The sequence below is a fragment of the Zootoca vivipara genome, chromosome 3 (genome assembly GCF_963506605.1).
Source record: "Zootoca vivipara chromosome 3, rZooViv1.1, whole genome shotgun sequence".
Classification (NCBI taxonomy): domain Eukaryota; kingdom Metazoa; phylum Chordata; class Lepidosauria; order Squamata; family Lacertidae; genus Zootoca; species Zootoca vivipara.
In genome coordinates, this window is record NC_083278.1 from 31796393 (window position 1) to 31812308 (window position 15916).

Genomic DNA, 15916 nt, shown 5'->3' on the forward strand with positions numbered 1-15916 from the left:
TGCGTCTCTTGGCTCTTGACATTTGTGCAGGCAAGAGGCAAGAGACACAAGCTGTGTGTCCATATGGGCTAGAATCATAAATGGTAGTTTCTTAGGACTCTCTATTCCATATCCAATATTGCATTCTTTACTTCTGTTGTGCTCCTTAGGATTCACCACATCCATACAGTCCTGTCCAGAAACCTTGGTGACACTGTTGGGTGTTTGGGGCCACTGTCTCAGTTTGCATTGCTCCACCTTACCTTTGGCAGCTAAGCATGGCAGCAATGGCATTAACTAATCAGAAGTGAGAGTAAGTTAAGTCCTAAGCATGAGCAGCCCAAGTTGTCCACTACCAGGTTAGGTTGTAGTCCTAGATTATGTCCCTGGGAGTACGCCCCATTGAACATATATAGGACTGCACTGCACAGAATACTTTAGCTTCGTGTGATGTCAGGGGAAAAAAAATCAGTCTGAATTCTGAACTATAGTACCGGCATGCTTCATTTATTTTACCTTTCCTACCACACTGGCTTAAAAAAAAACCCCTCCAAATTAAAACAGGTCTCATTCCCCACTGACAGCTTGAGAAAGGTAAGTTTTTTTCCTGTTTCCTTTGTTTCCTCTGCCTATTTCATCACCCTGATGTATTCTTTCATTATTGAAGCTGTATCCTATTGCTAAGAAATGCTTTGTTAATGTATTCATCAGAGGTTTCTTTCTTATTGAATAAAGAATTTATAAAGACATTATACATCAATGTGACTCAATTAAGCAGGTATCCTAAAATGCACAGGATGTTAGAAGACACTCAACGCTTACAAGTTACAGTCCACCGTAGTATAATAATAGCGTAATTTGTCATTCTCATACAAAGTCAATATAATCTAATGAGAGGAGAAAAATTTGTATCATTAAATATGTACTCTAATAGCAAAACAACTTCTGCGCTTTTAAATCAATAACAGTTCTGCAAGAAGCAGATTAATGAGCATACAGTGATGTGTCTGAATGGTTAAACTGCAATGCCTTGCCCATTATGTATGTGTGTTTGGGTGATGTGGGGCGATTTGGGCTGGGTTTTTTGTTCTTTAAGGTTCATTTGTGAAGATTCCAAGGTGCTGAGAAGAGCACAAGGTGATGATGTCATCTGTCTCCACTGGCTGCTAGGATCCTCTACCCAGGGGATTGTGGCAGTACACAAACAGCATGAATCAGACCTCACCACCTGCTTGGGTGGAACCAATAAATGCACAGTCCCAGTGTTGGCTCTGGGTTCTGGAGAGTCCTTAATGGTCTGCTCCTGGAGTAGCTCCACCTCCTCCTGCAACTTCCCATTCACTTGCCCTGTTCCTCTGTGCTCAATAGGCAAGGGCGGGCAGGCAAATGGAATGTTGTTCCTTCTCCTTGTTCTGTCACCGCTCACTTGCTCAGAGAGGGCAGGTAAGCAGGCAGCGACAGATGGAAGGGGCAGCTGGCAGTAGATCCCCTATGCTGATACCCAGCAATGCAACCCCCTGTTGTTAGTCCGGCACATGATCTCCTTGGTTGCTATTTAGCAGCAGCCTCCAAATGCAATGTACTCCCCTCCTCTGCTTTTGCACCCTGGTTCATGCAAAAGGCAATAAGAACAGCAAAATGATACATATGGTACTTGTTGATTATACTGGTTTTCTGTAGCACCTTACCCATTTTTTTATCTCTCTCATTTAACACCTTCTAACTGCCGGAGATACTCCTGTTTTTTTTTTTTTTAAAAAAAACTACACCCACTCAAATTCTAATTTTTGCTATATAAGACAGTACTTACTGCCCCTTTGGATAGGAAATATGTAACAAGGATACATTATGTCAAAGAATGTCTCTTGTTACTAAATGCACAGGGGAATAAAAGCTCATCTAATTTAAAAGGAAAACAGCCACAAAGGTTGGCGGTATGTAGATGGTGACTGTTTTTGCAGTCCTTAAGAATGACCTCTGTTAAATATGAGCAATGTGCCAATATACTCTGGCATAATACCTCCGGGTCCTCATCCCAGTTTTCAATCTTATAGTGATTGCTCAAAGTGGACCAGGTCAAATCTAAGGCACTACACTTTAGAATAAGGTCAGTCCCCATATCATTGGTATTGCAACTTAAAGAGCTGAACTACACTTGCACTTCTGATCAAAGTAAGAAAATGGGATCTATTAGGAATGAGCACACTTCAGAACCATATGAAACAATTTATCTGAGATTATCTGATTTATCTGAACATTACCAAGAGAGGTATGCTACAATGTTAACACGGCCTCTCCCAAAGTGGTGCCTTCCAGATGTTTTGGACTACAACTCACATAAGTCCCCAGCCAGTGAAGTGTCAGAAACGAAGCCAAAAGAGCTGAACGTATTTGAAACTGGAGAAAGAACTTTTTAATTTCCTGGGTTAATCTCTATAACAATGAACACAGGCTATTTGATTGAGGGGCAGATGGAGTTTGTCAACCTGGCAAGGTAGGCCATTTAGGAGAAGGAAAACTCTGCTCCTAAACTTCTGTTGCCTTGCAGCCATAGTCATTCATGAGAAAGGCTTCAGGAGTAAGCCCCGAGGAAAAATCTGTACTGTACCCACTGCCTCGTGGGACATCTTTGGGAAGCTAAGTAAACATTACACAAATCGGGGGGGAGTCCCTAAGGTGGTTGGATGGCACCTTGTTTGCCTCCTTCCAGCAACTCCTACAGCCAAGCTGGTGCCAAACGTATTGCTCTGCTTTCCTGTGAGAGAGAAGCCCAGGATCTCCCTATACATTGCCCTGGATTGCGCCCCGGAGAGGTCACTTATGTGCTGCAAATGCAGTGCTTTGACTTCACCCCTAGAGGTGCATTTCATTGTCTCTTGAGACGGACAGGTGACAACAACACTATGGATTATGGTGACTTTTCTTTTCTTTTTTTTAAGCCAATAATGCACCATGTGAAAAGATTCCTACAGAATATATTTGACTCGATGAGCTGTCATAACACTTTGCCCAAATTTCCTGCATTCTGACTTGATCCAATTACTCATTCCTGAAATATAATTATATCACTATTTTGTATTATTGAATAATATTAGACACTAAGGCAGGTAGGTTTGGAAGAGGCTGTTAATATTTCACAAACCCACATCACCATTAGGAAGAGAGCTCATTAATCATTTAGCAAGACATCACCTTACATAGGGCCCCTGTCAGCCGAAACGGAACGCTGCTGTTTGAAAAATCACATTTTTATTATTATTATTATCCACCTGCTGCTATGCCCAATTTAGCACCGAGCTCCACCACGTGCTCACCTTGCAATTAAGAAGGCATGTGGGTTTTAAAATTAAAAAAATCTCTTTCAAACCATCATAACTGATCGGAGTTGGATGGCAGAACAATCTAAATACCCCATGCTTTCAAAGAGTGGCTGGGTGGTGGCATCTGGGTGGTGGCACCTCACAGGCTAATTGCCTTGGTAATATGCCAGCCCTGAGGCTCAGACAAGGTCCTAGAGACCTCCCACCTCTTCCCCAAAGACCAGTAAGTGCTTGCCCGGCTTTGGAAAGGAGGCAAGAGAACTAGTCCATCTAGTGCAGTACTGTCTACGACTGGCAGTGCCTCACCAGGGTTTCTGACCCCCTACCCAGAGATGCTGGGGATTGAACCTGGGACCTTTTGCATGCACAGCAGATGCTTTCCCACTGCCAGAACGCCTCCCCACTGTCATGGAATTCTACTCAATACTGATCCAGAGCAGATTGCAGCATATAGTTAGCAGAGTAAAAACTTAAACACCCAGCAGAGCTTTACTGCTACTGAAGGCAAATGAGCATAATGGTCACATTCAGGATTGGTACTGTCCATAAGAAATCCAGTTGCAGCAGACTTAACTTAAACTTTCAATAACTTATAATAAGACACTAAGCATACTATGTACAGCTACAGGTAGGTAGCCGTGTTGGTCTGAGGTAGTTGAAACAAAATAATAATAATAATAATAATAATAATAATAATAATAATAATAATAATAAATTCCTTCCAAATTCCTTAGAGACCAACTAAGTTTATCATTGGTATGAGCTTATCATTGGTATGAGCTTTCGTGTGCATGCACACTGGGAGGATTTTTTTATTATTATTTTGTTCATACTACGTACAGAACACCACACCAGAAGGAAAAGAGATACAGTCACACCCCAGGTTGCGCCCACTGCGGGTTGCGTTTTTCCGGGTTGTGAATGCAGCAGACCCGGAAGTGTTTACTTCCAGGTTCCACCACGTGCGCATGCGCAGAAGCATTCTGCGCACTTCACGCATGTGCAGAAACGCTCTATCGCGCATGCGGTCTATCACCGCTTGGGTTACAGTGATGCAATATCAAGACATGGCAACTCAGTCAGAATCTTTTCTGCCAGGCAGCTGGTGTCAGCTGCCTTGGGCTTCGAAGGAGGAGAATGTAATGTATGCAGTTTGCTGGTCCTTATTGAGATAGGAAGTGTGCTTAGGAAGCTTATGCAATTAATGGTTTTTTTAATAATTAGCTTTAATGAAGAACTTGGGCTGGAGAAAAGAAGCCTTGGGTTGGGGGAGGGGCTCTTGCTATAGTGCAGTATTTTAGGATTTATAAAAAGCATCTCTGCTAAAAGGGATAGGCAATATGAATATTTAAGGGCCAAGCGAAGGCCAAATATTCCCCTGGCTGTTACCCTTCACTTAGATTACTATATATCTATATGAATATTTATTAGGCTGCGGTTGTATTAGCATCAAACATAGCAACATTGCACTTTAGGCTGTGTCAGCGCTTCTTTTCAACTCCATCTGGCAATGAATAGCAACCCTTTAAAGTTGGAACGTATCATTGAATATTTCAGTCAAGAGAGGCGCCCGCTTTGCAAAATTACATTGTTTCTCTTTTACAAACAATCCTTAGAGACTCAGTATCAGACCAAGAGCCTGACCTGACAAAAACACCAAAATGATAAAAACATATGCTTTGTGGTGCATTACGTGCTAAACAGCTTCAAATGTTTGTCTCCTGACTCAGAAATGTTGTTCTTCTATTGCTGTTTGGAACCTGTACTGAATGATCCAAAAGTACAAAGTGGTACATATCGGAGCCAGTTCCCTTCATCATCCCCCATAAAATATTTGAAGACCCCCCCCCAGTTGATAGGTATTACCATTCAAATTGTGTGGGTGTGCCCTATCATGTGACCAATTATGGGGGTGGGGCTTACCTGGGCCCCCTCAATATTTTATTCAAGTTGGCACTCCTGGTGGTGCTGAACTGTACCACTAGGATCATACTAAGGAGGAGACTATGGGCCTATCCATACCTTGGCTTAATGTGGATTGTGAAACCCCTTTGGGCCTCCTTTAATTCCCTCTCGTCGATGAGGCATTCTCCTCCAATGCTGCTGTCTCACACTTTCTCCTTCCTAAATCCGGAGACTTCCTGTGCAATCGATGTAGCATCAATGCATGCAATCGATATAGCTCCCCTGTTTGGATTTTCAAAGAATATTACTAGTAGTAGTACCAATACTTCTGTTCCAGTGGAAGGATGAGAAAGTGACGTCAAAGCAGCGGAGGAAGAAACTAAAAAGGAATGGTTTCTTATTTTGGTTTTTGCTGCTGTCTTTCATGGGACATGCTAGGGATGGGGAACCTTTTTCAGCCTGCAGGTCACGTTCCCTTATGAGCAGTTTTCTGGGAACCACATGCTAGGGATGGGTAAGGCCAGAGACAAAATGGGGCAAAGCAGCAGGGCAGTTTCTTCACATTCAACACCCCCCTGTTTATCCTCCATCTAGGCAACTAAGGAGCATTTATCAGAGTTCAAGGACATCCAATGAAATGGATGCAGGCAGGGCCGTCTCAAGCAGGTCGGGCACCCTGGCACTGAGGTGCGGAGATCGCTCCGGTGCCCCCGCCCTCGCAGCGGGCAGCACGGCTTCCACGCAGCGCCCCCCATGCCAGCTCGACGCCCTGGCGACCCGCGCCACCGGGACTACACCTAGAGCTGGGCCTGGATGCAGGGCTGGTGAGGGGGAGAGTTATGGGGGTTAGCAAGAGAGGTCTAGAGGGTCACATTTGACCCCTAAGGCCTGAGATTCCCTATCTCTGGGATACATCATCACCAGCTCTGATCCAAGAATGTGCAACAGCTAGGTGCACACATGCTTAGCTCTAAAAGGAAACTAGAATTGAGCAAAAATACTGCTGGAAGGGGAAAGCAGGAGAGAATTAATCCACCCCTTCCAAACAGTTGACTATTGGGATTCCAGTTTCTTTTAAAGGAATACATATGTGCAGCCTCAGCAGCTGGATATATTCTGGTACAGATTTCAGCAGCCAGGCTGCTTACCAGGGCAGGGCAGTCGGAACACGTAACATCGATTCTTGTGGCATGGGTTACTTAGCGGTTTCTGAGCACAATTCAAAGTGCTGGTTTTGACATATATAACCTTATGCACCTCAAGACCTCTCCCCACATGAACCAACCCATGCCCTGCATTCTTCATCCGAGGGAAGTGTAGAGGATGGTAAAACAAGAAGGGGCTTCTCAGTGGTGGCTCGCCATTTATGGAATGCTCTCCCCAGGAAGGAATGCCTAGTACCAACCCAATCTGTTTCCATGTGCCAGGCAAAAACATTCTTATTCAACCAGGTCTTTGGATCTAATTTTCTGCTTATTTTATTAGCAAGGTTGGTTGGGGGAGTTGGATATATGTATCTGGTGTATTTCAAGTTGTTTGAATTTTGTTTGTAATACTTATTTCCAATGTTCCGTTTTGTAAGTCACTTCGAGCTTCTTTTTCTTTAAAGTAACTAATAACTATAAACAACAGCAACACAATAATAAAATATTTGTCTGTGCAGTTAGGCATATGCACATGGAAGCCTACTTTTAGGCACTTTTTGCACCTTATTCGAAATGAATAAAGGTCAAGCCACGATGCCAATGCCCAGCAAAATCCTCACCACAATTGATGGTATTTATGCAAGCACATACATGGTATGACATTTCAATTGACCTTGCACACAACACCCTTCTGTGGGTTAAGTCATTATTCTTTCAGAATGCTTGAGGCTGTCTACCCCACTAAATAGAAAAGCATCTTTTAATTTTCAAGTGCAAACTCCCTTTTTTTTAATTCCTAAAAAAAACTGCTGTCAATTTGGCACAATTATTCTAAAGAAATTTGCCAAAGCAAAGAGTGGTGCTTTTGTTGTGGCGGTTGTTGTAAAAGGCATTGAGAGGAGCAGAGCACAAATTCTACCTCCCTCTTTCATTCTCTATGTTAAATTATTATTCATAATATTCTGCTAAAACCCCTAATATAGTCTTCATAATAATATATAATCAATCTACTGTTTATTGTCATTAGAGTAAAAAATTGCAATCTGAGTTTTCAAGACACAGCAAATATTAGTGAAACATCATTTAGCCTTTTATCTAAGTGCCTTAGGCATAAAAAACAATCCATCACTTTAAATCAATATGCTATTCAGTCTGGCAAGTTCCACTGTCTGTAATGTCAGGTTGTTCCCATCGTCTTTGTTCTATGTGTGTTTTTCAACACTTTATTCACTGTGCATAGTGGCAATCAGTGCAATATCGAAAGAATTATGAATAAAAATACATTTTCAAACTACAGAGATAGGCATATTATGTTTGACAAATAAATTGTTAGGTATATACACTTGCTTTCAGTACTTTTCAAAGCAATTAAATATGCTCACCTAGAAATATCTAATTATCTTGGATCTTCCTCCCACTTAAATCAATAGAATATGTTCAATCATGGAATGATTAAGCATCTAACTCTTAGCTTAGAGAGCTAGCACTAACTTCCAAAACCCAGTGGAAAGGAGAGTCAACCTATAATAATCCACCACATGGCGAAGCTCAACAGCATCCAAAGTCTTGTGCAAGTCTGGTCATAGGTCAAGTTCTGATGACCCACTTGGAAGTAGTCCTGTGCAGAAAGCTCATTTTTAATATTCACCATGCTTATGCAAATAGTTGCCAGTAACTGACACCTATCGTGTTGGTTCTGGGTGTCAGGTCAGATGTTCTTTCTCAGTGAATTTATATCTCAGCTGGAGATGTCCTAACCAGGGGATAGCACTGGATGGCATATGAGCCCCGCTCCAACTCTATGAACTTTCACGTTCCTGTTTTGTGAGGTGTTGCTCCTGACACAGATTGCTTACCCCTGGCCCCACCTCCGATCTCACGATCTTAGTTTTGCAGTTGCTGCTGCAGCCAGAAATTGCATAGACCCTATTCTATATAGGAATCCATTCATATGCAGATACTAAGGATGGATTTATCCGTTTCAATCACACAAACACCCCCCAAAAAGAGATTTGATCCCAAATTGGACAGTATTGATGAAAATTGTACCTCTGCCGTAGAAGTGGGCCTTCCAAGTACTGTATGTGCCACCATTTCCACAGTTGTATCTTCCACTAATCTCTTTCTCAAGTGAATGCACTTTTACCACTACTTTATCTGCATCTCAATCATCTCAGCCCCAGCTCACACATCCCAATGAAGTGCCTTCACTCAGCTACTCATATTTCATAGTGCCTTGAGCACAACAGACTACTTGCCTATTTCCTCACTCATCATCTTTGTAGGAATGCATTTAGGCACTAGGAAAGGATATATTGTTTACTTATTATCCTTCCTTGCTCATATGGGTGAGCTCAGCAGAGTACCATCCTTTGCAGCTTTAAACTTGGAAGCTAAGATAAAGTTGATCTAACCTTCTACAGACAATAAACCAAGTTCAAATTGGTGTCTGAGCTGCAGAGCTCAGACATGCAAATGTGGTCAACTTGGAAGCATAATAAAGAGAGAAATGCCTAGGAAGGCAGGCCGTATGCAGTGTTACAGCTTCCTGACAAGGCAGACAAAGGAAGTGATCTCACACAGTTATCACTAGCAAATTTTACAGGAAAGCTCTGTGAGACTCATATAGAGTTAGCTTGGCTGCAGTCATTCATGGTAAACTCACAATTGGAATGTACTCTTATCTGGGGTGCAAATGAGCTCAATTTTGTCGGCATATTTGCATGCCCAGTGAAAATGATCACCTCAGAAGTTGTGGAATGGAAGAAAACTTTGGCCAAGAGGCTCATGGTGAAAATAGGCCTGAAAATCGGTCTTAAGGGCAGAAATGTTTTTCTGTCTGGAGTGTGGGGCAAGCAGAAATGCTGACAAGGTCTTAGTCAAGCTAAGAAAATGAACCAGTGTGAAGATAGTGCAATATTTGCTACTCTGTGTGATTGGCAGTATTGGATGACCTTTGTGAGTTTCCCTGTACCCTAATTAAGCTTTGAGGGAAATGTTTCTGCAGGTGTTTGTCTTGTGATCTGTTGTTTACCAACACAGAAACCAATTTTAGTTGTTAGCAATGGAGGAATTAAAAAAGAACCAGTGTGCAGGAAAAGGTCCTGGAGTGTTGGGAAACAAAGATAATGTGTGTACAACAGAGGCAAATGTAGAACGTTTACAACCCATGAGTGGTGATCATTCTTTCTCAAATAGATTAGTTGTTTTCACGCTTCTCCAAAATGGTGCCAAAATCACCCATAAGAAACAGTTCTGGATATTCTTATCTTATGAAGTGTCCTTTTCTCCCTTTAACACACCACTTGTAGTATATGTTATAGGACCAATTTCAACATTAAAGAAAAGCATTCCCCACTGCTGTGAAGCCACTGTAACATATTCATAAACACAATGGTCCTGTGCAGAAAGACTAAAATGTGACAAAATGTCTCCTGTTGTAATGCTTGTCATTGTCCATGAATCCACTGGGTAAGTGCAGTAACTTGCCTGAAACCCAGTGAAAAATGTAAATGGCCAACGGAGCTTAAATAGTTGAATGTGACATTAGCTTTCATTTTCAATCATTTGTATTGCAGCTTGAAAAACAGCACAGAGAAGAAACTACATGGCATTAAAAGCAGTATGCCTCATTTTGCTTTCCAGTTTGTTTTGTGTTTTATAAATATATTTTTATATACAGTATATCTAAAAGAGCTGTCTAAAATTAAGATCTGCCATACTACTCATTCATCAGATGTTGTCATAGGACACAGACTCAGAGCTATTTGTGGCTCTCCTTAGGTTTTACAGGGGGAGGGGAGAAAGACCATTTACAATTATATCATTTGAATGCAGGAGGCTTTTATTTCACCAGGAGGCAGTTGTGTGCTTCAGACTTTGTGCATCTGGATCAAGAAGCACAGAACATTCATGTACACCTAAGGGTTATGGGGGGGGGGAGCTTCTGATGTTGTGTGTAGTGGAAAAAGCTATACCCTTTTTATTATCTTTACTGTGGTAAAGGACATTCCCATAAGTGATGGGTGCTGCAACTATCACAGGTTTCACATAGCCTTTTATACTCTTTTACATACAGCTTGTTGTCTTTGTCCATAGAGTTTTCTTGGCAGGGATACTGGAGTGGCTTGCCAATTCCTTCTCCAGGAGAAGGGGACGACACTAGGAGAAGGGGACGACAGAGGACGAGATGGTTGGACAGTGTTCTCGAAGCTACGAACATGAGTTTGACCAAACTGCGGGAGGCAGTGCAAGACAGGAGTGCCTGGCGTGCTATGGTCCATGGGGTCACGAAGAGTCGGACACGACTAAACGACTAAAAAACAACAACAACAACATACAGCTTACATAATGCTAAGTACATCACTAGTTTACTGCCATGGTTTAGTCGTTTAGTCGTGTCCGACTCTTCGTGACCCCATGGACCAGAGCCCGCCATGCATTCCTGTCTTCCACTGCCTCCCGCAGCTTGGTCAAACTCATGTTGGTAGCTTTGAGAACACTGTCCAACCATCTCGTCCTCTGCCGTCCCCTTCTCCTTGTGCCCTCCATCTTTCCCAAAATCAGGGTCTTTTCCAGGGAGTCTTCTCTTCTCATGAGGTGGCCAAAGTATTGGAGCCTCAGCTTCAGGATCTGTGCTTCCAGTGAGCACTCAGGGCTGATTTCCTTAAGAATGGATAGGTTTGATCTTCTTGCAGTCCATGGGACTCTCAAGAGTCTCCTCCAGCACCATAATTCAAAAGCATCAATTATTCGGCCATCAGCCTTCTTTATGGTCCACCTCTCACTTCCATATATCACTACTGGGAAAACCATAGCTTCAACTATACAGACCTTTGTTGGCAAGGTGATTTCTCTGCTTTTTTAAGATGCTGTCTAGGTTTGTCATTGCTTTTCTCCCAAGAAGCAGGCGTCTTTTAATTTCGTGACTGCTGCCACCATCTGCAGTGATCATGGAGCCCAAGAAAGTAAAATCTCTCACTGCCTCCATTTCTTCCCCTTCTACTTGCCAGGAGGTGATGGGACCAGTGGCCATGATTTTGGTTTTTTTGATGTTCAGCTTCAGACCATATTTTGTGTTCTCCTACATACAGCTTACATAATGCTAAGTACATCACTAGTTTACTGCAGTTACTAGTTAATAAAGGATATTGTCTTGCTGGAATGCTTGGTTTTGTTTTTATTGAATTCCCTACCTGGAACGAACCTGAGGAGTCATTTTAGCTATTCCCTTGACAATAGGAAAATATGTAAACATACTGCATGGCAGTCAGGATGAATGCAGGAAGAATACTCAATGTTTATATCAGCACCCCATAAACAAATCAGAACAAATGCCCAGTAAAACTGGACATAGTCCAACCACCAGGTAAACTTGGTGCAAGCATTATCAGGATGAATTCTCAATAAATAGGCCATCTGGAGGAGCTCAAATTCAAATCTCATTGGGAGCAAGCAGGGAGCTAAGACTATCTTGTACTGGATCAGTGACAGAGGGTGCATTTGGACGAGAGGATCATTGGCTTAGTTTTCCAGATTATAATCCTGGATTCTAACATTTATTTTACACTGCATTATTACCTGTTGGATTCTGGAACTGTGGCTTTCTGATGGATATAGTGTCATGTTGTGCTGAATTTGAAAATGCGGGAAAGAACGGTATGGCAGGGTAGCGACCCAGATTTCATTCTGTGACATTACAAAGCAAAACTCTTGTCCTTTTCTGGGTTAACGGGGCTGCGAATGGAATTTTTTCCAGAAGCAAACAACACAGAAATGAACGCTAAACTTCTGCTAGACTCTACTAGCTTTCCAGAAGTGGCATTTATGCCGTGTGAAGGATCACATAAAACTTGGAAATGATCAGGCAAGGAAACACTGGGGAAATGGATTAAAGTGTTTTCTGAATACAGCCAAAGCCTCCACCCCCCCAATATGCACATTTTAAACGTTTTGCCATTCTGGTGGGGCCTTTTCTAGTAACAGGCAGCTCCTTATTTACTTTGGTTCTATTACAAATCATTATGAGATCTTAAATGAGAATAGCCATCATTAGTGCTAACAAGAATGTTCCAGAGCATTGGACATTTGATTTGTCAATTTACTGCAGGGATTGGGAACATGTGGCTCTTTGGATACTGCAGGCCGACAACTTCCATCATACCTGAAACCCCTGGGCTTGCTGCTTGGGACTGGTGAGAGGCTCACAGGTTCCCCGGTCCTGATTTTCAGGGAGTCAAACCACAGTCAATGGTACTTTTTTCCCAGTGAAAATAACCCCCACAGCCTTTCACAGACATAAAGTGACAGTACTATATGCTGCTGACATTTAAACCTATTTATATTATAAGCACAAACTCACATAAAATTACGGTGCCCTTCACATATATTACACAGCAATTTAGACTTAAACCAGGCATCCCCAACCTGCGGCCCTCCAGATGTTTTGGCCCACAACTCCCATGATCCCTAGCAAACAGGACCAGTGGTCGGGGAAGATGGGAATTGTAGTCCAAAACATCTGGAGGGCCGAAGTTTGGGGGTGCCTGCTCTAAACTTTAGAGCTGCCTTTTACATGTTTCACAAGAATACAGTGCTCACTTTGTCTCAGGAAGGTTTGGGGACTTCTCTGTGATTTTAGAAAGTATGTAGCCAATGGATGGGTATTCCATCAATGCTAATTGCCTCAAGCAATGTGAGGAAATGTGAAAATCAACCATTCTGACGAGTAAACCCAGGAATGTATTCCCACCCACCCACCCACCCAACAGATGTGTTGATGCAATATAGAACAAGAAACTCATCAAAGACTCATCATTTATGTTCCCCCATACCTTAACAGGACACATTAAGAAGGTCTCTCAAATTAAATGTGGTTCTCTGTGGTTCATGGTCATGTGCTCAAGTCACTCTTGATTAAAATGTGGGTTTAAAAAGATGCAATTAAGATGCGGCTCACCGCTATCCTCACTCTGAATACTTTTCATCCAATATCCGTATACAATGTTATTTCAATTTACCAAATACATGTATTGGTATTTTCAATTCACCAAATACATTATTCACCTTTCTCATTAGTTATAACTGCGACTTATTGGCATTTCCCAGCCCGTATAGCCATCTGTTTCATCAGATGTAGGAACGCCCCGGTAACAATAAATGAGGCAGTCAACAGCCCACATTGGCAGCAGCACTGGTGGTCTAAATGGCCCCACCAAGGTTATTTTCTATCTTCTTTTTTGAAATAAAATTTTGTAATTATTTTGATTTAGACCACACGGCCTTTTCATAGAGTCATAGAGTTGGAAGAGACCACAAGGGCCATCCAGTCCAACCCCCTGCCAAGCAGGAAACACCATCAAAGCATTCTTGACATTTTCCTCTTGGTTGTTTTTATTATTGACTTAATAGACTGCATAGCTATATCCTATACTTCTTTATTGGCAATTGTGATTTTTTTTTTTAAAAAAACCAACAACTTATTTTTATTTTTTTCTGGAACCTGTTTTTTGTTACTAAAATTCAATCAAAATATTAGGGGGGGGTGTTACACAGCCCTTTTACCACCTTGAGATCGCCCGTAGAATTTCTTAACGAAAATTACCAGGGGGGAAACGAACATGCTGGAGTTATCATATAAATGTACAGGTTATGTCACCATTTGGATCATGGCTCTTCTACCCGCAAATCGGCAACAATATCTGCACCTGAGAAACTATCAAGCACTGTGGTAACAAATATGCTCTCAAAACCACAACCCAAGTGATCTAAGTCAGGCCTAATGAACAGTTCATTTAGAAGGGATTTCATTTTAAGAGGCTGCCAATATGCTTAAGGCACATATTGTGACCCACAAAGCTGACTACCAACCATGTGTTGCAGCTTTTAATAGACAAAACATGTGTTAATACATCTTTGATATTTAAGCAGGCATTTAATTCTGTAGCAGTTAAGAGGACAGAAAACACGCGGTTGCCTCACTCATGACCATAGCTGCCAAGTTTTCCCTTTTCTCGCGAGGAAGCCTATTCAGCATAATGGAAAATCCCTTTAAAAAAGGGATAACTTGGCAGCTATGCTCATGACTGCATTCTTAAGCACCATTTATATAGCAGAAATACCCCCCCTGAGCACAGTGATAATTAATTCAGAGTCAACATCTATAGGATTGCATTGCCAAAATTCGTACTTTCTCAGCAGCATATTGACATTAGGATAACTTGTTCTGAATATGAATACAATTTCGGACAACCAATTCCAAACACCAATGTTGTATTTTGATTACTGAAATATGTATTTTGGATCCTGGACTGGTATGAGAATGAAAAATGCCTTGTTAGATTATTAAAATGTTTCACTATCCCAACACCCAGGATATTTGGGTGACATTCAGCAAAGTCTTTTCTACCGGTTTAGCATTACTCACTGGGGTGCAATGTTGAATCTAAATTTACAGAGGCAATGAGGAATTACGTTCTCCACATGAGAACCTCCCAGCCAGAGCCATAGCAAGGTGATCTTGCGCCCCTGGCAGAACTGTCCAGATTGCGCCCCCTAGCCACAGACAAAGTAACTCTTCTTTCTGCCTCTCCTCCAACCCCCCTCCCCCTTCACACATTCAATTCTTCAAGCACTTCACCTTGTAATGAATTCTTTCACAGAAAAATCCAATATTTAATTTTTATGGACATATTTTAAAGCCAATTTTGCACCCCTCCCTCGCCTGCGCCCCTGGCGGAGGCCTTTCTCACCACCCCCTAGCTACGGCCTTGCGAGTCCCAGCATTAGTACACTGTTGATGAGTTTATTACTGGGGAGCAAGGCCCATTAAAATCAACAGGGCATCTTGAGATCTTCAAAAAAGGCCACCATCCAGCCTAAGTTAAGCACATGAAGTTCTATTGATTTCTGTTGGAAAGCTAAGCATGTGCTTAATTATAACTCTAATGGAAATCAATTGAACTTTAAAGTGTTTCGCTATGGTTGGATTGTATTAAAATATAAGGGATAAGCAGCCATTATGTTGGCAAGCTTTAAAACACATTGGTTTAAAACAAGAAAACAAACAGCTTCTACCAAGGAACTTCGTGAAAAGTCTGCCTCACTAGGCAAAACTGGTTCAAGAGCTCCACTATGTTAGGTTAATCTGATTCATCATACTCCAGATACTCAGAACTACCTATCCGTTAGAATCCATCGTCCCTCATATTAGGCTACTATAACAAGCCTAAAGAGAAAAAAAATCTCATGTTTTGCTTTTCAAAAGCCTGCAAGCCTCATACACATTTTCCATACCTGCCAAGTTCCTGCCTGAAAAATAAGGGATCGAACCGGATGTAGCAGACCGGAAGTAGTGCTGCCGCCATTTTGGAACTGGGCAGAGCATGCTCAGAAGTGACTTTTGATGCTGCTCTGCCCAGTTCCAAAATGGCAGCCGCACCAGAAGTCACGCTGCAGCCATTTTGGAACTGGGCAGAGCAGCATCAAAAGTCGCTTCTGAGCATGCTCCGCCCAGTTCCAAAATGGCCGCTGCGCCAGAATAAACCGGGGGGAAACAAAAAAATCCGT

At 42.1% G+C, this 15916-nt stretch overlaps 1 protein-coding gene across 2 annotated transcripts in view; it reads right to left on the minus strand.

Moving 5' to 3' along the window:
* The window catches only part of KHDRBS2 (KH RNA binding domain containing, signal transduction associated 2), a 309633-nt gene that overhangs the window by 83700 nt on the left and 210017 nt on the right, over nt 1-15916 (minus strand). Inside the window, exon 7 of one of the 2 annotated variants that reach the window (XM_035110690.2) lies at nt 10101-10122. The exons of the other annotated variant lie outside the window; for it this stretch is intronic. Coding sequence (XP_034966581.1) covers nt 10101-10122 — 22 coding nt within the window. The remainder of the gene's footprint in view (nt 1-10100; nt 10123-15916) is intronic. 2 annotated transcript variants of the gene reach the window in all.